Source organism: Mastigoproctus giganteus, chromosome 1 (genome assembly GCF_048544385.1).
Source record: "Mastigoproctus giganteus isolate SK-2022 chromosome 1, ASM4854438v1, whole genome shotgun sequence".
In the NCBI taxonomy this organism is placed as follows: domain Eukaryota; kingdom Metazoa; phylum Arthropoda; class Arachnida; order Uropygi; family Thelyphonidae; genus Mastigoproctus; species Mastigoproctus giganteus.
This window is the reverse complement of record NC_143575.1, coordinates 22,760,771-22,788,681: the sequence shown is the minus strand read 5'-3', so window position 1 is coordinate 22,788,681 and position 27,911 is coordinate 22,760,771. Positions and strand designations below refer to the sequence as shown.

Below are 27,911 nucleotides of genomic sequence, written 5' to 3'. Positions count from 1 at the left end.
TAACAAAATGATGTATTTTTGATAGTTTTGTTAACGAAATTATGTATTTTTGATAGTTTTGTTAACGAAATGATGTATTTTTATTACTTCTTGGAATGTAACCTCCCTTTCTGTATTTGTTGATCTTAGTCCCGTATAACACGGTTTTGCAGTACACGAGATTTTATAGGAACCTAACTACCGTGTTATATGAGGGTTACCTGTACTGGTTAGGTTACTCGTTACCTGTACAAGTAATAGTACAGCTAACAAGGGTTACCTGTACTATTACTTGTTGACATTAGATTTGAATTTCTGTAGATTGTAATTTTCAGGATATACATATGAAGGAAGATTGTTAAAGAAAACAGAAGTTGAATGAATAAATGAGGAATATGAAAAGTTGGTTCTGTGAGTTTTAAGTTGGATGGTAAAAGGATGTTGACTGGTTGTCGCATGTGTTCAGACTGGTTTGGAAGAGAGAGAGCTGAAATTATAGAAGACAATTCAGGAGAACCATACCCATGGATATATCTATATAAAAGGCATGCAGCTGAAACAGAACATCTATGAGACAGAGCGTGGAGAGACTTTGTTAGAGATGAGTAATTAATTAAGCTAACTGCCCTCTTTTGAATCGATCTAGAAGCCTAAGAGAGAGAGGTTTTGGGGGCACTGCCCAAGATGTGGGAATATTATTCTTTAGTAGAATGGATTTGTGATTTGTAAAGTTGTTGATTGCTGGAACAAGTTGCCCTCGCAAAAGTTGAGGCTGACAGTTTGAATAAATTCAAAGGTCAACGGAATACTTACCTGTATGAGGAGGGAAGCATATAATTTGTTTTCTTATCTATTTGGTTGTTTTTTTTTTTTGCCAGTTCAGCAAAAGCCTGTGGCTTCCTTGCATTATATAGCAAATACTATTACTACTATAACTACTACATTAAATTGTTAACACGACTAATTTACCTCCTATATTAGGAGCATTATTCAGGCTGAACATAAAATAAGAATTGAAGACAAAAATCCTCTCATGTTGAAATGTCATATGGTCGTTGTCAAGCCATCATATCTGATATTTAAATACAAGAAGATTTTGTAACCTCTTTGAACCCAAATTTTTAATAGCAGATCAGATGGCAATGATCAAATGTATTAATGGTTGAAATTTGTGAATGTGATCCAAGATTTCTAAAAACAATAGTGAAAAGAGATGAAATGTGTTGTCACCTTTATGACCAGCAAACAAAATTTCAGTTCTCTGAATGGAAGTCTCCCATGTCTCCTAGACAGAAAAAAAATTGGACTGACAGGTCTAAAAGTAAAAGTTATACTATAATTATTGTTTGGCCATTAAGGCATAATTAATTATGAATTTATACCAGGAGATCATACTATTAATAAGGCTACATACTCAGAAATCATTGAAAGTTTGGGGAATGCAATCAGAAGGAAGTGACCTGATGTGAGGGGCAAGGAAAAATTGAAAATTACTCCAAAACAAGGTGGCTACTCATCATCATATGACAATAATTTTCGATTACTCTGTAATTGTCTAACAACATCCTCCTTATTCACCTTAACTTGCACCATGAACTTTTTATGTTTTCTGAAATTAAAGAATTCATTTAAGGTACAATGATTTCCTGATGAAGCAGGAGTTATAGCAACTGCAACACATACAATTAAGAACTTTGAAGAAGCTTTATTTGAAATTTTATAACTAATAGAAAAAAATGTGTAAATGTAAACAGCTAAGGTCATTATTTTGAAAAGGGTGGGTGATGTGTAATTATCAGTAAATGTTATATTATTTTTATTTAATAAAAATTCATTCCTGGAACTTTTTGATCCAACTTTGTCAATGCATACAACTGTATTCACAGAATATCAGTCAGACAAATTTATAATTAAATAAAATTTAACTGAACTGTTAAAAGTTGTGCTAGATGTAGAAGTTAATTATAATAGGAAGAATATCCTCAATGTTTGTTTTTTTTATCTTTCCAGTCCTCGTTACATCAAAAGATGTAGAAAAAGCTGATAAAACAAAAGTGAGTAGAATTTAAGAATTAAAATTTTATATAATTCTAATTATAGATTCCTCTAAATAGAGTATGAGGTTTTTAATAGCAATTTTGGTATTTAATTTTTAAGTAGAAATTTCTTGATGCTTTCTATTTTCCATCAATCCTGAATATATCTAATACCAAAAAGCTTTAGTTATGGGCAGAAGATGAGTTGAACAACTTATGACCCTTTGTTTGAAGTGGAAAGATGCAATGCCTAAATCAATTATTAAACCGGTCAAAATTTGACCGGTCCTTGAGGTTGTCACAGACATTCTCTCAGATATGCCAGACAAGCTGTTCTTGCTACCTGGGAGTCTAAAACGCTGATGGAACTGATATTCGGGTGACACTCAAGTCAAAGTGGACCCAATTTCGGCGAAGTCCGGACGGTCTATGACAGCCAAATCCTCTGCTTGCACCTTCACGATGGTGGGACTGTTAGTAATCCTGGGTATAACCTTCATACACAAGTACATGGTGGGTGACCACCCAGGTGTGAACCAACGTAAGCAGGGGTCGAGGTGTGGCGCCCACACCACATGGAGGAACGCCGCCCCTCTATGTTACCAGGCAGTACTAGGTGGTAGATGACTCTCATCAACCGGTGAAATACCACCACTTTGCTTATTGGAGGCTTGAAGTGGTGGAACCCATGTTTAGTCTCTAGAGCTAAGTTCACGCCAACCCTTCCCTATCACTTCCATCATGCAGTATGGTTGATGATTTTTGAGGTTATGATGAATGTCGTGGCAAGATCCAATATTCCTTACATTTCGAGGGTACAGCTCTAAAACGGTGTTCGCAGGCCGGCCGCTAGTTAGTACACCGGACTGAACCTACTGGTAACTCTCTAGGAAGCTTCCGGATCAGCTAGTGTATAATCTTGCTACCTCTACTCTGCCAGATAGTGACTGGAGGGAGTCCGAGTAGTGTGTATGCGGGGAGCATTGTCGAGGCCACGTTATGTCAAGGATCTGGGTATATTCTTACCACATGTACGCCATATCCAAAAATTTCATTACTTCATACAGCATGTCCCACCCACTTTTTCTTACTATTGAATACACCATGAATTGTCAAAATAATAGAGCAAGCTTATCTGCGAAAAGATCTAAACCTCCCAAGCACTTCCTAATTCATTTCACAAATATACGTGGTCTCAATTCTAATCTCAACGATGTCCATTTCCACTTGCAGTCTTCCAAACCCCATGTACTTTTTCTGACAGAATCTCAGTTATCAGTTGATTCAACTACTGCTCATCTCAGATGTCTAAATTATTTGCTGTATGATTCCTTTCGCCTCAAAGGTGGTACTTGTGCATATGTCCATTCTGATATTCCCTGTCAGAGACTTGGCAATTTGGAATCTCCTCTCTTTGATCTTCTCTGGCTTAAAATCTCTCTACCTCATTGTGTAAAATTCATCTGTTGTCTCTACCGTTCTCCCAACTCCACTAATCACTTGGAGCTCTTTGACTTCCTCTCTTTGCAACTTGACTTTCTCCAGTCCAACTTTCCTAACAGTGAGATAATTTTCCTTGGTGATTTTAACGTTCACAACTCCAGCTGGCTTCCGTTTTCTAGTCACACCGACCCAGCAGGTTGAGATGCTGAGGCTTTTGCAATTACTAATGACCTAGCACAGATTGTTCATTTACCTACAAGAATACCGGACAATCCTAATCATACAGCCAATACGCTTGATCTTTTTCTCACAAACAACCCTTCTAAGTACAAGGTTGAAGTGAGAGGTCCTTTAGGCACTTCAGATCACAACTTGGTGATTGTCTCTTCTCCAATGGAACCTTTATCTCATGGCTATTCCGAACCTCGTATTGTTTGGCATTACAAGAATGCAAAATGGGATGACCTGCGACACTTCTTTTCTTCTTTTACTTGGTCTGATTACTGTTTCAAAACTTCTGATGTCGACGTTTGCTCAGATCGTGTCAGTGAAATTATTCTTGCAGGAATGGAATCCTTTATCCCACACTCCACTTTAAAATCTCGTCCTTTATCTAAACCTTGGTTTTCCAATAAATGTGCTAAGGCTGTCCAAGAGAAGAACGTTGCATATCGTAATTGGCTTGTTTCTAATTCTTCAGTTTCATTTTCTGCCTACACCAAAGCTCGCAACAATTGTAAAGCAGTTATTAATCAGTCCAAACTAGAGTTTGAACAGGCTAAGAGTAGAAAACTTGCTTCTTGCCCTAATGGTAGCCGAGCATTCTGGTCTCTTGCCAAAGCTATTGGCCGCAACTTTTGCCCATCTCTGCTCCCACCTCTGTCCAAACCAGATGGTTCTGTTGTCACTTCAGCCAAGGATAAAGCTGACCTGCTAGCATCCCATTTTTCTTCGAGCGCATGTATTAATGATCTTGGTAAAACACCTCCCACCATTCCTAACACGCTCCATTCAATGCCTCCTGTGGTCTTCCGTCAAAAGGATATCAGAAGGATTTTGATGAATCTTGATGCTAAGAAAGCTCCAGGTCCTGATGGTATTTCTCCACTTGTTCTCAAAACCTGTGCTCCTGAACTTACTCCTATTCTTTGCCGCCTTTTTTCACTTCCTTATTCCAAAGGTGTTTTTCCTTCTGCTTGGAAATTTGCTCATATCCAGCCAGTTCCTAAAAAGGGTGACAAATCCCTCCCATCCAATTATCGTCCCACTGCAATTACTTCTACTCTTTCTAAAGTAATGGAGAAATCAATTAACCGCCAACTCTTAAACTACCTAGAAACCTTCCGTCTGATCAACGATCGCCAGTATGGATTCCGTCAGTGTCGATCCACTGGTGATATTCTGGCTTATGTTACCCATTTATGGACTAATTCAATGGAAAGGTTCGGTGAAACACAAGTAGTTGCTCTTGACATCTCAAAGGCTTTTGATCGTGTTTGGCATAAAGGTCTTCTAAACAAGCTTCCATCTTATGGTTTGCCAACTGTTTTTAGTAATTGGTTATCCAGTTTTCTCTCTGATCGCTCACCGAGGGTGATGGCAGATGGCTCTCTGTCTTCTAACTTCTCCACTAATGCCGGTGTCCCCCAAGGTTCAGTTCTTTCCCCCACTCTTTTCCTCTTGTATATCAATGACCTTCTTCCATTGACTGGAAATCCTATCCATAGTTTTGCCGATGATAGCAGATTGCATTCAACTTTCCATTTTGAGAAACCTTGTCCAGCTCAATCAGCTTCAAGTTCTCGAAAATCTGCTGCCAATTCCTTAAATGCCGATCTTCAGGTAATTCTCCAGTGGGGCAAAGACAACTTAGTTGATTTCAACCCTTCTAAAACTCAATCTTGTCTTATATCTTGCAAAAAGGATTCTTCTGCTCCTATGCTTATCTTTAGTGACACTCCGATTGCTAGGCAAAATGATATATCTCTTCTGGGGATTACCCTGACTTCTAATCTCTCTTGGCACAAGCACATTACAAATATTGCTTCCTCTGCATCTAAAAAACTTGGTTTTCTCTTTCGCTCTCGGCGTTACTTTTCTCCCAAACAGCTGCTCACTCTGTATAAATCGCAAATCCACCCTGCCATGGAATATTGTTCCCACATCTGGGGTGGTGCCCCCAAAACCTCTCTCAGGCTTCTTGATTCCATTCAGAAGAGGGCAGTTAGGTTAATTAATGATTCATCTCTAACAGAGTCTCTCCACTCGCTTTCTCATAGACACACTGTTTCTGCTGCATGCCTCTTCTACAGATACTTCCATGGGCACTGTTCTTCTGAATTGGCTTCTATAATTCCTGCTCTCTCTTTCAAAACAGTCCGAACACGTGCCGCCACCAACCAACATCCATTTACTGTCCAAATTCAAACCCACAGAACCAACTTTTCATCTTCCTCATTTATTCATTCAACTGCCGTTTTCTGGAACAACCTTCCTTCATACGTATTTCCTGAAAATTACAATCTACAGAAGTTCAAGTCCAATATCAACAAATATCTTCTTTCGTCTTCTCAACCTCCAACCCAATCCAAAAAAAAAAAAAAAAAAATGATTCAAGTATTAAGATTCACATTTTGTTTGGTGGGTGGAGGAGCTAATTACTCTTTTTTTGAAGTAATTAAACTGAGGTTTTTTTTTAGACAAGAACCCATAAAAATGATAATTTTATACAGGAATGAGATAAGAGAATTAAAATTGATAGTAATGTTATTATGGAAATAATGAAATGAATGTAATGTTATTCAAGAAAATGAAACCATATTTTGCCAACAGCAGACAACACAACATTCAGTGAACAGCAACAATCGATTCAATTTCACTGTGTGAAATATTAGAACATTGAACCTTTTCTCGTGTTGAGACACCAGCTTGAAGACTTAACAAGGGATTTCATCAGTGTATCTTCATTGGCTATGCCATAATACATTTTTTAAAACATGAAGATCATTTTGAATTATCCTGAATATATCATCAGAAGTTTGTCAATTTTGTATCAGCTATTCATGTAATTGACATAAAAATAAAAACTTTTATTTTGTCATTTTCCACCAGATAAAACTAATCAATAAACACAGAATTTGTAATACATTAAGTTAGCAAATATTTACCTGTCTTTGTATTCCCAAAAATGAGCACTCAATTGTTCCTTTTCCAAAAAGGCATATCATTGCTGGCAGTGAGGATAGTGAAAAAAAAAGTTGAAATGTTTTATCAGTTTAGCTAAAAATCTATAATGTTTTTATTAGCACTAACTTCAAAAAGCTAAATTCATGAAAAAATAAAATGCTTATATACATAATACTAAATTATGTAATATAATTAAAGACATAAAAAGTTATACACAAAAATAAAATTCAAACTTAATTGTGAATATATATTTATGTTTGTATCAGACATATCTATATCAATTCAGTAAATTTTATTTGTATATATTTTCTATTAGTAAAAAAAATAAGAGGAGTTCAATATAGTGCGTAGAACACTTCCTTATGATACCCTCCAGAAATTAAAACAGAAAAAATGAAAAAATCGACAACTTACCGGTACATTAGAGTAAGATATAAATAATTAAATAATCAATTTAACACAATTCAAATCAATTTAAAACAATTAAAAGAATCTAACGAAAATATTCAAAACGATTTTCCTTCCCGAAGCTGACAACGCTTTTCGACCGTATGTCGTGATCACAGGAATGAAAATTACCGAATCGGGTTAAACCTGATACTTAAATAGAGATTATTTGTCTTCGCGCATGCGCGTAAAGGTCCACGCATCGGAGATCAAATATGGCCGCCGAACATTAACAGAATTCTCGTGTAATGTTATTTCAACGGTTTCTGCAATTAATAGTCGCGTATAATTACGTTGAACGTTAAGTATTTTGGTCTCATTAAATAAAAAAGTATGTTTTTCGTTAATGGCATGAAAGGCTAATTCTGACGCTGCTGAACGAGAAGCACGAACTGAGGCTTCATGTTGATTTACACGAATATTAAGAGAAAATCGGGTCGAACCTTGATAAGACAAGTCGCAATCACCGCAAAAAATGTTGTATACCAGATCATTAATTTGTGTTGCGAACGCTGAAAGAACCGAGCGATTGTTCAGTATAGTGTGTAACTTCCATATAGGCCTAGCTACAATTTTAAATTCGGTATCTTTAAAGAATCTGTTAAGCTGTTTGTGCCACTGTTCAACATATGGGACAGAAATAAAGTATTTTTTGATATTACTATTGTTGATTGGTGTAGTATTTTGTATCCTATCCTTAGCTTGTACCCTAATTCGGTTTATTGTGGTAATAGAATAACCCCTGTTTAAGAATCTGCTAGTTAATATTTGTATTTCTGAGTCCAAAGCAGAATCCGTCGTTGAATATTTATAGGCATTAAGAAATTGATTAAAGATAATCGATCTTTTGTAGGTGAACGGGTGATAGCTATTATAATGTAGAAGCATACCGGTGTTTGTAGGTTTTCGATAGATGCTAAATTGGATTTTATTCGAGTCCCGGGTAAGCGTGAAATTTAGAAAGTTTAATGACTTTGTATCCGTATCCTCCCTTTCCAATGTAAATTTGAGTCTAGAATGAATATTATTAAACGAATGTAAAATGTCTTGGATAGTATTACTATCGGTAATAACTAGAACATCGTCTAAATACCTCCCATAGTATGTGATATGGGGTCGAAAAAGGTGTCAAATGCATCTGCTCAATCGTTGAGAGATAGATCTCTGACATTAAACCACTCAGGCTCAAACCCGTTGGTAATCCAAAAATTTGTTTGTACACCTTGTCTCGAAAGGTGATGTAGTTAGCCTCTACTAACAGTTTAATTAAGTGAAAAATTTCCTTAATAAGTAGCTTTGTATGATTAATCGGTGTCGAGTTTTTATTTAACATATCCCAAATAATATCTAATGTGTATTCAACGTTTACATTCGTATATAATGAGGTAACATCTAGTGAGAATAAATTGTCATTGTCGCCGAGTCTACAGTCTTTAAACTTATTAAATAATGTATCGTAGTTCTTAATCCCAAATTCTATTACCTGTCTAAAGGGTTTTATAATGTTATATACATGTGTGGCTAAGGATGAAAATGCCGATTTCCTGTAGGAAACAATAGGTCGAATAGGAAATCCAGTCTTGTGTAATTTTACCTGACCGAAAAGTGCAGGAATATTGTATGTTCTGGACTTCAATTCCTTTAATTGAACCATAGTAATGTAGTCGTTTTTTCGATACGTGGTTAACATTTTATTGTATTGATTGACCAAATTGGTAAACAGTGCTGGGTCTACTTCACGATAAGTGGAGGTATCTGACACAACTGAATCTAACTTATTAATATAATCATGTTTATCTAGTATTACCACCGTATCTCCTTTATCTGCCCTCTGTATAATAATGTCCTTATTTCCCCGAAGTTCTCGTAAAGCTGAACTGTCATGTGTATTCAATTTAGGAAGTCGCATTTCTTTTATGTTATTCACTACTTGGTTAACTTGTTGAATAAATACATCTTTCTGTGGAACATTACGAAGTCCAAATTCAATATCAATTACGCATTGTTTTTTAGGCAGTTTTCGAGGTGGTAAATTATAATTTAGTCCTTTGGATAAAAGCGAAATCTGGTCCTGCGATAGTGTACACGAGGAAAGATTTGTAACCTGTTGATATGTCGGTTCATTGGATACTGGGTGAGGGGGTGTTCGTGCACTAGCTGACATATTCTGTGGTAGCACGTTGTGTGTCTGTGGGGGTGTCACCCAACTCGTATGAACTTGGTCGCAAACCCGCGACAATGTGTTAGAATTCGCATGAACGTGTCTTGACCTATCCGATAATGTTTGCAACTTATTAACGTGTCTGTTTTTTATTTCTGAGGCCTGTGCTTCCCGTCGCAAATCTATGGAGGTCTTCAATACAGACCAATCGTTCGGATGTAGATAATTTTTTAATTTATCGCGAAGCTTCCTAACTTGAGAAAGGTATTTTTCTTTTACTAATATTATTATCAACGTAGAACATATTGAGTAGTACAGCTCTGATTCATACTATCTAATATATTTTCTATAGATTTAGAAAATAAAATATACTCACAATAAGCTAATGATGAGGGAAAGAAAAATTCTTCTGAAGCATTGAGATATCTGAATTTTACTAGAGAATATGGAGTTAGGAATACATCCTATAAAATAAAACATTATTACTTTTTTCAAAATTGAGAATTATTCTGATGTGCAAAAGTACAAACATTTTTTTGTATAAATTTTCAATGTTCTATATTTTCTTGAAGTTCTTATAAATTATTTATTTTCATATCATTTAATATTTCCATTGCTATTATTATTCTCATTAAATCATTATAATGCTAGGTTTTTAACACATTTCAAGTTTTTAGCCTAATGGTGCTGAATAACAAATTTTAGAGCTGTTAGTGGAAATGTATATGCCTATATTTAAATGACTTAATCTTCAATGTTAAATATATTCTAAACTAGATACCTTAAATCTACTCAGAATTAATAAAAAATAAAGAAAAGAAAAGGAACAGATAAAAGAAAAAGAGAAAGAGAAAATCCATTCATTCACATGGCTATCTCTCTGCTACTCAGGTGATTTGAATGGATAGATAGCCAAATGAAATGAATGGCTCATGCATACCCATTTCTATTTTCCCAATAAAAGTTTTATTAATTTTAATTACTCTCATATTAATATGGCCAAATATAATTTTTTGTGATCATAATTTGAGACCGAATGTTAATTTTTACTTTAAATATATAACTGGTATTTCTACCCAAAGCTCTATGGGTATACATCAAAGAATTTAAAAATGCATATATAGATCAATAAAATACAGTATTCGAGACCGAACGTTAATTTTTACTTTAAATATATAACTGGTATTTCTACCCAAAGCTCTATGGGTATGCATCAAAGAATTTAAAAATGCATATATAGATCAATAAAATACAGTATTCACCAGATATCTCCAAAAATCACACTACCTGTGGCAGCTGGAAAGAAAAGAGTGTGACTTCATGTTTGCTGCTGATTATATAGCTTGCAAGGGCAAACTATCTGGCAAACTATTACCCTGCAATGATCTGGTAGATAATATTAATTTAAACTTAAATGTTTGCTACTCTAATTAAGAATCGGTAAGTTAATTGCAATATTTTGAATAAATTAAAGACTAATTTTAATTAACTAATGGTGTAAATTTAACATTAAATAAAACAAAATAATAATAACGTTATCCATAGGGCAAGGACTGATATAACCTTTCTACAGCATAACAGCCATCCAAGAAAAAAAAAATAATGATCCCATGTATGAGTAAACTAACCTTGGTTTATTCAAAGTAACTTCTGACTGGTGGAAAACCAGTATACTGTTCAATGTTTTCATTATGTCTCTTTGAATGGTGTCAATGTCATCAAAATAACAGCCTTCCAGTGGTGCTTTGAGCTTCAGGAACAAAAAAAAAGTCGAACAGGGCTAAATTTGGTGAATATAGTAGGTGCAACAGTACACAGACTTTTCTGCTAGCCAAAAACTCCCAAACGATAAGAGTCTTGTGGCTTGGTGCATTGTCATGCAAGAGGACCCAACCATCATTTTCTCCATACCGAGGCCACACATGACAGTTTCTTTGCAACAAACATTTCAAACTGTCCAGACAGTAGGCAGCAGTAATACTTGGGCAATTGGGTATAAACATGTTGTGCATTGCTATCGCAGAAACTGATGAGCATGGTTTTGATTTTTGACCTTTCTCGACAAACTTTTCTGGCTTTGGGAGAGTTTGCTGACTTCTACTCCACATTTTGTCACTTCGTTGTGGGGTCGTACTGGAAACACCATGTCTCGTCACCCATAACAATTGAATTCAAGAAGATGGGTTTGCTTTCGGCGGCATCAACGAGTTCTTTGCAGTGTTCAACTTGTGCCTGTCATTGACTATCTGTTAACAAATGTGGAACAAATCATGCACAGACCTTCATTTTCTTCAAATCATGGGTTCTTATTTGTCAAATCTTTTCCTTATTATCACAGAGATCTTCTCAAATCATTTGAAGTGCTACACATTGGTTATTGGTTGATTTCCCACACCTTTTCAATCTAACTTCTTCCAGTGATTCTCTTTCATGGTTGAAATGTTTGTGCCATGTGAACATGCATGCACAAGACAGACAATTCTCTCCATACACTTGTTTCATCATGTGAAACATTTCTGTGGGACTTTTGCCCACTCACACACAAAACTTGATGTTTACTCTTTGTTTCATTGTCTTTCCACAACACAGACACAGGAGAGACATGTAGTTCAGCTCACACTTACTTTCTGAAATGGTAGCAATTTCCGCCTACCTTGACTGCAGTGCTCAAGGAAAATCACTCTTTCATTTCATGTTTCCTTCTAGTAGACAGCAGTACTGACACTCATCTCATAACATCAGTCTCATTTTTCTACTGCGGCACTGTGTAAGCAGCTCAATAATAAATAGAGATACAGTAACACTGTTATTAATTCAAAGACCCAAATACATCCATTTTAATTTAAACAAGATTGAAGAATCCAAACAATATAGGAATGTCAGTATTAAGAGAAATTTTTAGTCAGATACTCTTATTAACACCATACTGAATTGTCACAATTCTCCATTTTAACATTTAAAAATTTTAAATGTTAAAAGAAACTTTTTGTTTCTTTGTGATATTTGCTTGTGAATAAATGATTAATGCATTAATTTAGTCAATATGAAAGAGAGATAACAACTGTACCATGGAGAAATTCAATCACTCACTCTCTCACACATAACATATTGCTAAGTTTGGTTTTGCTGACATTACTAATCATACAGCTCAATACATATAAGCTGTGCATTAAAATAAGCGCTGTGTTGTTCATTATGTATAATTGTATATACAGCAGGCCCTCGTTATAACGCAGTTTGCTTTATGCTGATTAGCTATAACGCTGTTCTTATACTACAACCCGTATCTGACTATAACGCTGTCACAAATCACTATAACGCTCTTTTACAGATTGCATTTTTGGCATATTTAATGAAATTGTTTCATTTGATGGAGTCGATATCTTGAAAATGAATAGCAAAACAGCATTAAAGCGTTTCCCACGCCGACTTGAGAAATTTTCTCACGCTCAGTGAAATTTCCTTGCATGCTAATTTAATTGCAGTACAGTGACTTGTTATGTAGTTCAGAGATCAACATTTAAAAAAATGATCAAGTATATTGCTTGTAATATTTGCATTATATGCATTTATCCGAACAGTAACAGTATTAGACAACGTGTGTAACAGGCAGTTTACTCAAACATCATATCATAATTAATGCAACCAATGCAGTTACATTTTCGAAGAGTAAATAAAGGTGGATAAGAATGAAAAAGCAACATCTGGACGCAGTATGAAGACTATAAATGTAAGAAAAAGACTGAATTTAAAAATTAAATTAGACGTTTTGAAGCAAATCGATTCCGGTCAACAACAAGCAGATGTGTGCCATAATTAAGGACTGGCAAGTTTAACTGTAAGAATAATTATAAAAAATAAAGAATTAATTTTAGCAGCGGGAAAGACAGCTGTTTCATTGCAAGCAACTAGGGCTAGGCTGGCTATTAGGATTGAAATGGAGAGACTTAACTAATTTTATTGAAGATAATATCCAATTCAGAATTCAGTTAAGTTAAATTTTATAAAAAAATTTTTTTAAAAAAAGAGAGATTAGTCTATATGATGATCTGAAGAAAACTCACCTAAAAAAAAAAAAAATGTGGAACCATTTAAAACTAGTAAGGGCTGGTTGAATAGATTTAATATCCAAGGAGAAGCCGCAAGTGTAGATCAAGGGGCCGAAACTTTCAAAATAGAATTTGTTAAAATTATTGAAGAGGGGTATTATGTGTTATACTTCTGAACAAGTTTTTAACATAGATGAAGCAGGACTTTTTTGCAAAGAATGCCTAAAAGAAGTTTCATATTGAAAGAATAAAAAAACATGCCAGGTTTCAAAGCGGCGAAGGATCAGTTGACTTTATTGTTGAGTGGTAATGCTGCGGGGGATTTAAAATTAAAACTTTTAAATTTTTAAAGTTTACCAGGAAGAGGGCCAAAGTACAACCCAAAATCGACACATTTTTCATGATTAAATTCATCAATTAAGATCAATTAAATTCATGATTTTAATTGGAATTTTAAGTTTAATTTTGACACATAAGTAGTTACCACATAATTATATACATACGTAATACAGAATATTTTATATGTACACATATATACACATATTTGAATATTAAATATTTTGACCGACATTTGTGCATCTTTTCACTACCGTTTATTATTGATTAGGAAATATCCTATGGCACCAACTGCAACTCACAAATACATATGTTACCTTATGGGAATGCGGCGCTAGCTTAGTGCGGATTCACTTAGTGCTCTCTTTTTTACAGAACAAATTATCAGCGTTAAGTGGGGGTCACCTGTACCTGCTAAAGAGGGAGTGTCCATATTTTGGGATATTATTTCTTAATCCATGCAAAAAAAGGTAATATTCCTGACCATTATTTAGTACTTTCACTTATTCACCAAATATATTAACATAGTGAGGACTGCTCTTGCAAATTAGTTACATTTCAGTTGGCAATAGCATTTGCATGAGCCAGTGACCAGTTTGACATCACTTTAGGACAGCTGGAAAAATGTGTTTTATTAGAATTATAGAATTTACCTAGGGTGTGTGAAATTAAATGTTTTTTTCACATGTAAATAAGTCACTTCCTTCCAAGCAGCCTCCACGGTTAATATGGAACATATTAACAGTGGAAGCTGCTTGGAAGGAAAAGATTATATGTCAAATTATATATTAAAATAAAGCATGACCAAAAAAAAAAAAAAACCAGTTTTGCAGTACACTACAATTTTCCAATCTGAATATAAAGGTGCAAGGTGTGGCAAAAAAAAATGAAAAATATTTTTTAAATCATTTATTATTTTAAATACAATTTCAATGTTTATCCCCTTCAAAGTACACTCCAGTTTCTACACCATTTTTACCAAGTTGCACTAAAAATTTAATAACAATTCTTTGCTCTAAATTATGATCACTCATTTTTCTGCCAAAGGATAAAAACACTGATTCACATAAAGAAGCACAGTTCAATCAAAACTTAGCTGATTGCAACGAAACAAAAATTGATCTGTACTAGAAAAAACATGCTGTTATTTTAACTGGTTTTTTTTTAGGAGCATTAGCAACTAAGACCATATTGCTCTGGGGATATGTGGTGGTCATTCCCTGACCTTTCCACATCCTCTGTATTTGGTGGTCACGGGCTCAAACCCTGGTCTAATCAAGAAGTGTGTGCTATGCACTGCTGTTCCTGCCCACCTGGCTACGGAGGCACCGAAAAAACATGCCATGGCATTAGATGAATGTTGTTGACATGCGCAGTAGTAAGACATTGGTAAGAAACAATTATTGTTTCATTTTAGCCACATCTTAGCATTAGCAGAGATATTTGATGCAAGAAAGTAAGCTTATGCAGCATCAGCCAAAAAAAAAAAAAAAAAAAAAACCACTTCCACTTCACCCCTCTGTTCATTAAAAATACCTGTCCAGCTGAGCCTTAAACTTATTTAGGCTATCAACTTCCACGACAAGGGATGGAAGTCTGTTCCACCAACCAACCACCCGCTGGCTAAAGGCACGTCTATCCTACATCTATCTTTTCTCAATTTGAATTTATTCCCTCTCAGGTAATTATTCTGAGCGAGAGGAAGAATCCCATCAGCATTGAGCATGCTCAAACCATTCAAGGCTTTATACACCTCTATCAGATCACCTCGCTGGTGCCTAGTCTCCAGACACTGTAATTTGCAAAACTTAAGCCTTTCTTCGTAAGAGCACCCCTTTGTTCCATTCACTAATCTTGTTGCCCTTCTCTGTACTCGTTCCAGCAGCTCTACATCCTTCTTGAAATGAGGCCTCCAGACCTGTATACAGTACTCTAGGTGTGGCCTGACCATTGCCTTATACAAGTATCGGTATGCAATAAAATTTTTATACATTTCATCTTTTAACTTGGCTTAGCAAAATAATAGTGAAAAAGAGAGGTAAGCTCCTGAAGCACCTTCTATAGGTAATCCATTAGTAATATTAACAAAATACTAGTAATCATAGGAATTTTTTACACAGTGACTTAATTTAAATGACAAAAAATAATTCTAAAAAATTATTTAATTCAACTAAACCAAAAAGTTCAAAACTTTAATCAAACATGCAATTTATCAGCAGTAACCACACACTGAGCATTATCTATCTCTCTTCACTTTTTTTTTTTTTAGCTGTTTTATTAAGTCAAACTGGTCACCAATTCATGCAAGTACTCTATGACAAGCTTACTTAGCTGTAATCTGCAAGAGCCGTTCATGCTAAGTTAGAAAGTTTACTGAGTAAATGACAGTGCTAAGTAAGAGAAAATGTGACCTTTCTGTATGGATTATAAGTATTAAATAGCAAATAATATCCAAAATATGGACACCCTTCTCTCTTTAGCAGGTATGTACATTTATACATAATAAGCAACACGGCTCGTTTTAATGTACAGCTCATAATACATCGAATTGTATGACTATTATGGCAGCAAAAACAAACTTGGTATCTTTGTTATTACATGTGAGAAACAGAAATTTTTCACAATACCTCAACAGTTCATTTTTGATATTGTCTATTGCAAAAGTATTTTTTCTTTGAAACATTCATTGTAATTTTCTCTCATATTGAACATTCAGCTACCAAAGGAAGATGTACAACATCCACGGTTGGAAAATCACATTTTGTATCATTAGTGATAAGCGTATTTTGGTTTCAAAGGTGTGAACAATATGGATTACATGTTCCCGTATAATGACTTAGAGGTATGCGAATTCCCTGTGATTCTGCATGCAATTCTTGACAAAGTGAATAGAAATGTGAAATTTACTATTGTAAATAAATGTAGAATTTAAAACTGTAAAAAATGTAAAATAAAATTTCTTGTACATAAGTGACATATATACTATCATCAGCCATTTTCAATCCACTGCAGGATGAAGGCCTCTCTGGCAACTTTCCAGTTCCTTCTGTTTTGTGCAATGGCCATCCATTTACTACCCATAAACTCATGAATTTCATCTATCCATCTCCGCCATTGTCTTCCAGGTTTTCTTCTAGCTCCTCTTGGGCACCATTCTGTTATTTTCTAAGTCCATCTATCATCGGTGCCTCTGTAGCTAGGTGGGCAGGAGCAGCAGTGTGTAGCACACGCTTCTTGATTAGACTGGGGTTCGAGCCTGTGACCACCAAATACGGAGGAGGGTCAGGTAATGACCATTGCATATCCCCAGAGCAATAGGGCCTTAGTTGCTGATGCTCCTAAAAACCAAATAACAAACAAACAACCAGCTATCATCATGTCTTCGAGCTATGTGTCCTGCCCAAGACCATTTTAGTTCTTTAGTTTTGATAAGCATGTCCTTTACTTGAGTTTGCCGCCTAATCCATGTGTTTCTCTTCTTATCTAACAATCTGATTCCCAATATAATTCGTTCCATTCTTCGCTGTGTAGTTCTCAGCTTCTCTTCCATTGTTTTGGTGAGTGCCCAAGTTTCGCTTCCGTAAGTCATGGTGGGGAGTATACATTAGTTCATTATTTTACGTTTCAGACAAACTGGGATATTGCTCCTCAGTATGTGACTACATTTCCTGAATGCTATCCATCCAAAATTTATTCTTCTCTTGACTTCCAGCCATTTATCATTATTACAGCTAATAACTTGTCCCAGATAAGTATATGACTCGACCTTTTCAATTACTGCTCAGTCATTCATTATGTCCCTTTCTGTGGCATACTTGTCCATCATTACTTTTGTTTTAGCCATATTCATCTTTAGTCCAAAATCCTTACTAACTGTGTACAACTGATTAAGATTTTCCTCTAATTCTTGGGGATCGTGTCATATGACCACAATGTGATCTGCAAATCGTAAATGGTTTAGGTACTCTCCATTCACATTGACTCCTTTCTGCGACCAGTCTAATCTTCTGAAAGCTTCCTCAAGGGCAGCAGTAAACAGCTTTGGAGATATTGTGTCTCCTTGTCGAACTCCTTTCTCGATTTTAAATTTGCTACCGTCTTTGTCTAGTCTAATAAAGGAGGTAGCAATCTCATATATTTTCTTCAAAATCATAATATATGGGGTATCTATGTCTTGTCTTTCCAGTGCCCAACACATTGCCTTATTCTGTATGGAGTCAAATGCCAGGCATAATGGTGTTTTATATTCATTTTCTTTCTCCATTAGCTGTGATATTATGTGAAAGTGATCATAGCTGAGAATCCTGTCCTAAAGCCAGCTTGCTCTTTCTGTTGACTGTCATCAAGTATTCTTTCTAATCTGTTAGTAATGACTCTTGTGAACAACTTGTAGATGTGGGATATTAAGCTAATTGGTCTATAATTTCCAATTTCTGATTTATCTCCTTTCTTATGTAGCAAAACTATGATTGCATTATTCCACTTCTTAGGCGTCACATATTTTCTAATGCATTTTGTGAAGAGTCTTGCCAGTTTTTGTGTTGTGTCTCTTCCTCCAAATTTTAGCATTAGCATTAGCATTAGCATTAGTAGAGGCATACGATGCAAGAAAGCAAGCTTATTCAGCATCAGCCAAAAAAAAAAAAAAAAAAAAACCCTCTCCCATTTCACCCCTCCGTTCGTTCGAAATACCTGTCCAGTTGAGCTTTAAATTTGTTTAGGCTATCAACTTCAACAACAAGTGATGGAAGTCGGTTCCACCAACCAACCACCCGCTGGCCAAAGGCAAATTTCCGCACATCTATCCGACATCCGTCCTTCCTCAATTTGAATTTATGCCCTCTGAGGTGATTATTCTGAGAAAGATGAAGAATCCCATTGGCATTGAGCATGCTCAAACCATTCAAGGCCTTATACACCTCTATCAGATCACCTCGCCGGTGCCTAGTCTCCAGACTCTGTAATTTGCAAAACTTAAGCCTTTCTTCGTAAGAGCAACCCTTTGTTCCATTTACTAATCTTGTTGCCCTTCTCTGTACCCGTTCCAGCAGCTCTACATCCTTCTTGAAATGAGGCCTCCAGACCTGTATACAGTACTCAAGATGTGGCCTAACCATTGCCTTATACAAGGGAATAATCACCTCCTTATCCCTGCTAGAAAAATTCCTGTATATCATTGACAAGACACCATGAGCTACTCTTGCAGCTCGTCTGCACTGCTCAGAGAACTTCATATCTCCCTGCACAATTACCCCCAGGTCCTTTTCATTCTCCACCACTGTCAGTGTGGTACCGCAGAGTTGATACGTTGCTCTGGGGTTACTGTTTCCCATATGCAGTACTTTACATTTGTCAATGTTAAACTTCATTTGCCACCTCTCAGCCCATCTGTTCAACCTTTCCAGATCCTGTTGCAGCAGCATAGCGTCAGTAGTGTCCTTGACGACCCTGCCAACCTTTGTATCATCTGCAAACTTGGACATTAAACTTGATATCCCATCATCAATATCATTCATAAACACCGAAAACAACAACGGACCCAACACTGAACCTTGAGGAACTCCACTAATAACATTAGTCCACGTTGAGCAGTGTCCATTGATTACCACTCTCTGTCTTCTGCCACTCAACCATCCCCTTATCCATAGCAGCAATTTGCCTCCAATGCCACACTGCTCCAATTTGTGCAGCAGTCTTCCATGTGCAACAGTATCAAAAGCCTTTCTAAGATCCAAATATATAATATCAAAGTTATTCCCTGCATCCAGTTCTTTTGTGACTACATCATAGTATCCAATCAAATTGGTCAGGCAAGACCTGCCCTTAACAAAACCATGCTGCGTCTGAGCTATAACTGAATTCTTGTCTAGATGATCCTGCAGTGCTTCTTTAACCAGTGCCTCCATTAATTTACCTGGAACAGAAGTTAAACTAACAGGTCTATAATTACTTGTGTCAGCCTTTGATCCTCCTTTGTGAATTGGGGTTACATTTGCACATCTCCAGTCTATGGGTACCTCCCCTGAGTCCAAAGAAGCTCTCATAATTATGGCTAGGTGTTTGCATACTTCCTTTGCTGCCTCCTTTAATATAACTGGATAGATCCCATCCACCCCAGGTGCCTTTTTTATGTTTATCCTCAACAATCTCTCCTCCACTTTCCTCTCAGTTATTACAAAATCATCCAGCTCACTGCCAATGTTTACTTTACCTACATCATTCTCCTTCCTGAATAACTCCTCATGCGTGAATGTAGATGCAAAATACTCGTTTAGATTGTTAGCCACCTGAGCAGGATCCTCAACTGTTGAACCATCAATATCCAGTGGACCAATCTGATTCATCCCTTTCCTTCTCGAGTTCAAGTATGTAAAGAACTCTTTTCTGTTTTTCTTTGCATCCTTTGCCAAGGATTTTTCGTAGTCTGCCTTTGCCTGCCTAATCTCCTTTGTGACTTGGTTACAGACCAACTTATATCTATCATAGGCTTCCATGTCACCCATTAATTTATATGTATCCCATGCATTTTTCTTCTCTGCCACATGTCTCATTAGTTCATCTGACAACCATTTAGGCCTAAACCTTGAACAATATTTCTTAGTTGGTATGTAAAGCCTGGTAGCCTCCAAGATTAGTTCCTTGAATGCTTCCCATTTTGAGTTTGCTGTTGGTAACATCATCAGTTGGTCCCACTGTATAGAATTTAAATACTGTCTCAGACCATCATAGTCGCCTTTACGAAAACAAAAACCCTTCCCTTTACCTCTGATGGTAGTTACCTCCTTGAGTAAATCCCACTTCAACACACTGTGATCACTGCCACCTAGTGGTTCATTTATCTGCAGGTTCTTAATGCATGAAGAGTCACTACTGATAATCAGATCAAGAGTATTGCTCCCTCTTGTTGCCTCACGAACATGCTGGTGTAGAAAACAATCATCCAATAAATCCACAAAAGCCTTGCTAGTGTGCGAGTGACCAACCCACAAATTCCAGTCAATATCTGGGAAATTAAAATCCCCCATTATAAGACTCTCTGATTTACTGGCCCACTCTATTTCCCTGTACAATATCTTATTATACTCATCAGAGTCATTAGGCCTATAGCACACTCCTACTCTCAATTTTGATTTCCCTATGCTTATGTCACACCAAACTGATTCGGCACTGCCCTGTCCATCGATGTCGACTGGCTTCACTTCCTTGGACTTTATGTGTTTCTTAATTAATAGCATAACCCCTCCTCCCCTCCTGTCCTGTCTATCCTTTCTATACACATTGTATTCCCCAAATTCCAGTTCCGCATTACTTATATCTGTGTGACACCACGTCTCTGATATCCCAACAATATCTGCCTTTGATGTTTTGAGCAATACCTCAAATTCATCAAATTTATTTACCAAACTCCTAGCATTGGTGTACACGCAGGTATACATGCACCTGTGTCTATTCTTAGCTACCCTAACACAACCCATGTGTTTACTTGTAACGCAATGACTACCAGCAGTCTCTGAAATATCCTGCATCTTGTTTTTCAGACTTCTGCTCATTTCAATAGAAGCAGTGCAAGAATCACTTCCACCTCTGCCAGTGGCTACTGTTAATCTATTAGTCCTTGTATCCCCCCCAACTAGCAGTTTTCCGACCCACCTAACACTGCCTCGACAGCATCAGCAAAAATTCTTGCACCCTTTCTATTTAAGTGTATCCCATCCCTGTAGAAGCAATCTCTCCTGTTAACAAGTACAGTCCAGGCTGAAAAAAATTCTACCCCTTGAGCCTTGCACAATCCCTCCAGGGCCAAATTGATCGACAAGGCTCTCATCATATACTCCCTCCTATCGTGTCTGGGCAGAATTGCAGACACTTTCAAGTTCAACCCTAATTCACGGCTTTTTTTCAGCAGTGACCTGTACTTGCTAAGTAATTCCGCCGGTCTCCTACTCTTAATATCATTCGTGCCAACGTGTACAACTATATCACCTTTTGTGCCCTTAAAAGATGATATCCACTCTACAATGTCATCAACCTTTGCCCCTGGCAGACATACCCTGGTCCTATTCCACCTATCCTTTTTACAAAGCATGTTCCCCGTTTCCCTGACAATAGAGTCACCAACAACTACTAGTTCCTGTGGGACCAGCGCATTCTGCCTAGGGGGCTGCTTCTGTGTTGCCTGATGACCAAGTGCAAGCTCTGGCGTTGATGTGGGCAGCTGAGAGCTTGATGGGCCCCTCAATTTATTTCCTTCGAGGGCATCCACCCTGTCCTTCAAGCTCTCATAAAGGCCCATAACAACGCTGAGTTGTCGCCTGATTTCCTTGCACTCCTTACATCGTGCACACACAAAGACATCCCCCTTGGCAGTATCATGTCCCGTACCCAACTGCTCCGCAAACATCAAGCAAACAGTGCATTTTAATAGACTGTGATTCAGAGGGCAACTGGCCCCCTCAGTTCTCCCCTGAACCACAGCACTCCCATTAGCTTGAGCCTTTTGCTTTGCTGCTCTGGTTAGAGTCATGATTCCAATGTAATTCAATAAAATTTAAAACAAAAATTAAATCCTTAAGTTATATTATATATATATATATATATATATATGGATATATATATTGTTTTTTTTTTTTTTTTTTTTTTTTTTCGGTATCTAGTGTTCCCTTTATACAACTTCCGTATCACGTGTACCACTATAGTTATGTATTAATTATTTGTTACGATTAAGTCGTTATATATATTTATAGAGTTAAAAATACAATTTAATTGACAATAAAGTTTATCAAGATTAATAGATTTACTGAATAATTGACAATATTATATTATGCACTATACTACACTAAGCTTATGCTATCGTGTAAAAATGGCGGGAATTCACGAACGAGTATCAAGTATGTATTAATTATTTGTTACGTTTGTACTCTAAGTCGTTATATATATATAGTTAAAAGAACAATTTAATTGACAATGAAGTTTAACAAGATTAATAGATCTACTGATTAATTGACAATATTATATTATGCACTATACCAGACAAAGCTAATGCTATCGAATTCCGGATATGCTGTGTCGCGTTTCAGTAACGAGTGTTATCTACGAAGTCCCTTTATATAACTTCCGTATCAAGTTATGTATTAATTATTTATTTTTACTAATTATTTATGTTCCGTAACCTATGTGGTTATATGTATAGTTAAAAGTACAATTTAATTGCCAATGAAGTTCGACAAGATTAATAGATTTACTGATTAATTTTCACGTAACTATGGCGGCTGTCTATGAACGGTAAACTCGTGTATTTGATACCCTTTCCGATACTAAGTAATACCTACAAATCTCTATCTAAGTTACTTTAACTTTAAGTACCGTAAATAGGAATATAAAGCTACTCTAGAATAAGTTAATATGTCAATTTAAACTAATAAAGCAGAATATAAATCAGAAAAAACTTCTCTGTTCCAGTAGCGGCAGAAAGGCACGTCCGCACAGGAAACTCTCGTGCTCAAACTCCTAACAACTCTACAGTAATTTCATCTTCTTTCATTTTAACAACTCTACAGTAATTTCATCTTCCCCCCGGGGTTTTCTGATTCTTCATTTTCTTCAATGCATGTTCTACCTCATCAGGAAGAATATCGGGTATGTCATACATGTTACTAATTTGTGATCCATCTTCCCCACTGCTGGCATCATTCACTCACTCCTTGTATAATTCTTTATAGTAGTAGTCTTCTGCTATTTGAATTATGCCTTCTCTGCTATTTATAAGTACACCATCGCTATTCTTCAGTTTCAGTATCATTTGTCTTTCTGTATTACTGCTCATGGCTGCTGATTTAAGTCCTTTGTTTTCCCTTAATGCTTGTTCTACTTTTCTTGTGTTAAATCTTCTTATGTCCTCTCTGAGTCTCTTTCTAATGGCTTTGCATAACTCAGTATATTCAATTTTCTCCTTGTCAGTGTTTATCTTGCTCTTCATTTGTCGTCTTCGGTTTATCGTGACAAGTGTTTCTTGACTAATTATTTCTTCTTTGGATTTCTTTTTACCTATAGGTTTCTTGGATTTTATCACTTTCAGAAAGTTTTAATATTCCTCGTCAATATCTTGGTCCTGAGCAGTCTACAGAAGCTCAAACTTGTTCTTAAGTTCCAGTACATACTGCTTTTTCTCCTTTTCTGTTATCTCAAAGTCCTTCACATTATTTATTCGAGTCAGTTTTTTCCTTTCTTTTCTTACATCTATATCAAGTGTGCATCTTACCATTCTGTGACCACTTCCAATATTTACCTTGTTCAGGACAGTAACAATATTCATGATATATCTTCTGTTAGTGAGGATGAAGTCGATTTCATTAGTTGTTAATCAATTTGGAGACTTCCATGTTCACTTCTTGTTCACCCTTTTCTTGAAAAAAGTGTTCGTTACTGACAATCCTCGAGATTCTGCAAATTCCACAAGTCCTTCACCTCTTTCATTTCTTTCACCAATTCCAAAATTTCCTATAGTTCCCCTTTCTGCACTGTTTTGTCTTTTTCCACCCTTAGCATTGAAGTCCCCCATAATGATAGTGTAGTGGGTTTTCTGCTCATCTAGAAGACTCTCAATTTCGGTGTACATTTCTTCAACCACTTCATCATCATGGCTTGATGTTGGTGCATAAATCATTATAACCTTTATTAGCTTATACCTCTTAGAAATCCTGAGTATTAGTCTTGATACCCTTGGTGATGTACGTTTGAATTCCAAAATGTTTATTTTTATATCTTTATGGACCAGAAAGCCAACTCCACCTTCACTCCTTTCACTGTTTACATTGGTGTACAGCAGATTTCCACTTGATAAACTTATAAGTGATTCATTTCTTCTTCTTGTTTCAGCCAAACCGATGATATTCCAATTCACATTTTCTATTTCCTTTTACAGCTCTAATATCCTGTCTTCACTGATGAGCGATCTTACGTTGTAACAGGCCAAGTTCAGTTTCCGTGCATGGCAGCCTGGTCGTACCCAGAGATTCTTAGCACCCTCTGCTTCCACTCTGATCCTCTTGTTGCTGTAAGAGGATGAGTGTGAGCCGCTGGAGACTGAGGGCCATTTGTTTCACCGAGGTGTCATATGCTGGAGGGTTTGGTCTTTTTCTCTTCAAGGTGACCAGGCGTCTCGAAGAGAACCACTCTACATGTTTGCTGCCACTTAAGTGATGTAACAGGACTTACCATTGAGAAAGTGTGCATGAGTGGATTTTAGGGAGGCAGGCCAACCAGACTTCTCCTAAATCTTCTGTAACAGAAAGATATTGGATCCATCAGTGTTTTAGACTAAGTGTCTGATAACACACAGAATACCTGTTTCTCTCTAAGCCCCTTATACTGTACAGTAGCAAATTTCTGTTTTATTTCCATTCAATTTTCTTATAAAGATATTTAACTTCAGCTAGTTTTTGGCAGTCTTTTTAAATTAGGCTAACCATTCATGAGTTGCAGACTCAATTCAGACTTCAAATTTCATTGTAGTCACATTTTTTTTTTTTTTTCTAGATTATTCAAAATGAAATACATCGCATTTTGAATAATCTAGTATTGAATTAATGAGGATATATGTAATAAGGTTCTTGAATATCAACTTACCAAAACAGGACTAGGATTCATCTTGTTTGCCACTTCAGTCAATGAAAATATTCCAAGAAATGGACACAATTCTCTAGGAGAGTTTCTACAAATTATAATTTATAAGTAATCAATTATAAAATCATTTATTTTAAATGTCTCTGAACCTTATTGTGCACTATTATAATAAATCAATTTAATTTGAATGTAAAGAACAGTACCATATACAAGGCACACTCAAAAAGTTTAATGAAAATATTCACACGCACACACACTTGGTCCATTGATCTTCCCGAACTTTAAAACGTTCTTTAAAAATTGTGTTTTTTTAATGCACATAGAGCTGCTTCGAAATTTTCTTTGCTGTCATCCACTATAGCAAAATGATGACTCTGAAGCCCTATTTTCAGTTTAGGAAACAACCAGAAGTCAGATGGTGCAAGGTTGGGGAAGTAGGAAGGCTGCCGCATAACTGTGATTTTTTTCACAGTCAAGAACTGCTGAACTGCCATTGCTGTGTGACTGGGAGCATTGTTGTGGCATAGGATCCAGCTATCCTTCCATTATTTTAAGAGGTTGTCTTTGCCTCACATTCTCACGCAAGTGTCAAACCCTGAACACAGTAAGCAGCAGTAATGCTTCTTCTCCTTGTCACAAATTTGTGGTGCACTATGCCCTCATCATTGAAAAAAAAATGATCAGCATGACTTTGACACTGGATTTTGTTGTGTGAGACTTCTCAGGCTGTGGGGACATTTTTGTGTGTCATTCAGATGATTCCACCTTGGTCTCGGAGTCATAGGCAAACGGTGAACTCAACCTGCAGTAACCATTTTTCTTAGAAAGCTCAGATCCTGTGTAGATTTTTCCAGAAATAGCTTTCCAGCAGGAAAGCCATTTCTGGAAAAATTTCCTGTCCATTTTTAAATCAATTAAACCACTCGTAAACTGTTGTTTTCTTCAAAGCATCATCTCCATAAACTTTCTGTAATGCTTGCATCATCTCTATAAACTTTCTGTAATGCTTGCATAATTTCTGTAGCACTTTTCCCAAATTTAGAGAACTTGATGTTAGTACACTGTTCAAACTGTGATCATTCTGTGATTATTCTGTAAGCAATCAGCTGTAATACACAAGTGAAGTGATCCAGTTAGCTCCCACTTGGCATACGTGTGTCAACATCAATGACACATGAAACCTTGTGGCCATAGCACAAACCATTTAAATAACAGTGCATGATTCTAGGAACTTTTTGAATGTACTAGCATACTTCTATGGAAGATAAAGGCTATAAATAGTTATAATAACTGAAAATTCATTTAAAACAAGATCCGCAGGTTATATTTTTTCTCATTACAAGCACATTTAAAAAAATGAAAAAATTCAAATATAAAAATTTTCACTGTCAAATATTATTTTCTCAGAACTCTTCTGAGAAAATAACATCTTACTACCAGCACTCTTAATTGGGGGGAATGAACCAGTTCCAGTAAGAAAATATTGCCAGTGCACATTCATTTCATTAAGACTATATTTCACATCTGCTGTAATCCAATTTTAATACTGGATTTAAATCAATTCCTAAAACAATGAATTTCTAACATTTTATGGAAATGCACTAGGCCTGACATAGCCCAGTGGTCAGAAGCGAGAGTGCATAGCACGTGTTCCTTGAGTGGACCAGGGTTCAAGCCCGTGACTACTAAATACGATAAATATTTGTATTGACGATTTATTGTGAACTCTACTTACTTGGTTGTCGTGCCAGAGTATATAAACAGAAAAAAAATTAATTTAATTTATTTATTTAACTAAATGATATCGATAGTTTAGTTCAATTCTGTTCAGTTCAATGAATAGTTTATGATATACTAAGTATATCAATAGTTGATTACTACTATTTTTAGTGTGAATGCAAAGAGCACTCATGTTGTGTTAGTGTGTACATGCACATGCATGCTTTGAGGAAGTAGTGTACCTCCCATTCCTCTGATGAAAGGTAAGATCAAAAAACCACGACTGAATCTGTTAAAAATCTGCACATAAAATAAGAAAAACTATTTTATTTTGTAACCTAGAATTTTTCTACAGTAAATGGCATTTTGTTTGCAAAGAAGCAAGGGTTTATTTCTATCTGCTGATCATGGTAAAAAATTTCATTGTTCTATTTTATATCACTTTCTGAACTTTTTTCTCTGACATTTTGCTTATAGTTGAAGAAATCAGACTCAGACTGTAGATATGATTATTGAAGCACAAATGAAAAAGGTTTATCAAGGTATAGGATGTTTGAACGGTACAAAACACTTCAAACACAGATGTGACACCACTGAAGGTGGTGTCACATCTAGGTGCAAGGTGTTGGAGACCTTGTATGTCAAAAAATAACAAATTTGTCTTCCAAGGTTAGAAGCATTATTATAATAGAAGATAAATATTCTCAAACTGTTATATCATATGGTATTTCTTATGACAAACTAGCATCTGTAATTTTACCTCACTTCCAAATTAGTCTGAACATGTAATCAGCTAGTCAATATACAGTATATAATATATATGTCAATAAATGTCTTCTGTTTTTGAGGTATTTGAGGGGAACCACTGCTTCATAATTTATAAGTAACAAACACACATATCCACAATCAGTTATCACCATCATTTCCCTACAC

General features: G+C 36.1%; 1 protein-coding gene across 3 annotated transcripts in view; it reads right to left on the bottom strand.

The window, feature by feature from the left end:
* Positions 1–27,911, bottom strand: part of Elys (AT hook containing transcription factor 1 homolog) — a 315,674-nt gene that overhangs the window by 201,589 nt on the left and 86,174 nt on the right. For all 3 annotated transcript variants that reach the window (XM_090371873.1, XM_090371882.1, XM_090371891.1), the window contains exons 11-13: positions 25,263–25,347; positions 9,629–9,716; positions 6,626–6,687 (exon numbers count right to left, since the gene is read on the bottom strand). In XM_090371873.1, the coding sequence (XP_090227999.1) occupies positions 6,626–6,687; positions 9,629–9,716; positions 25,263–25,347 (235 nt within the window). The remainder of the gene's footprint in view (positions 1–6,625; positions 6,688–9,628; positions 9,717–25,262; positions 25,348–27,911) is intronic.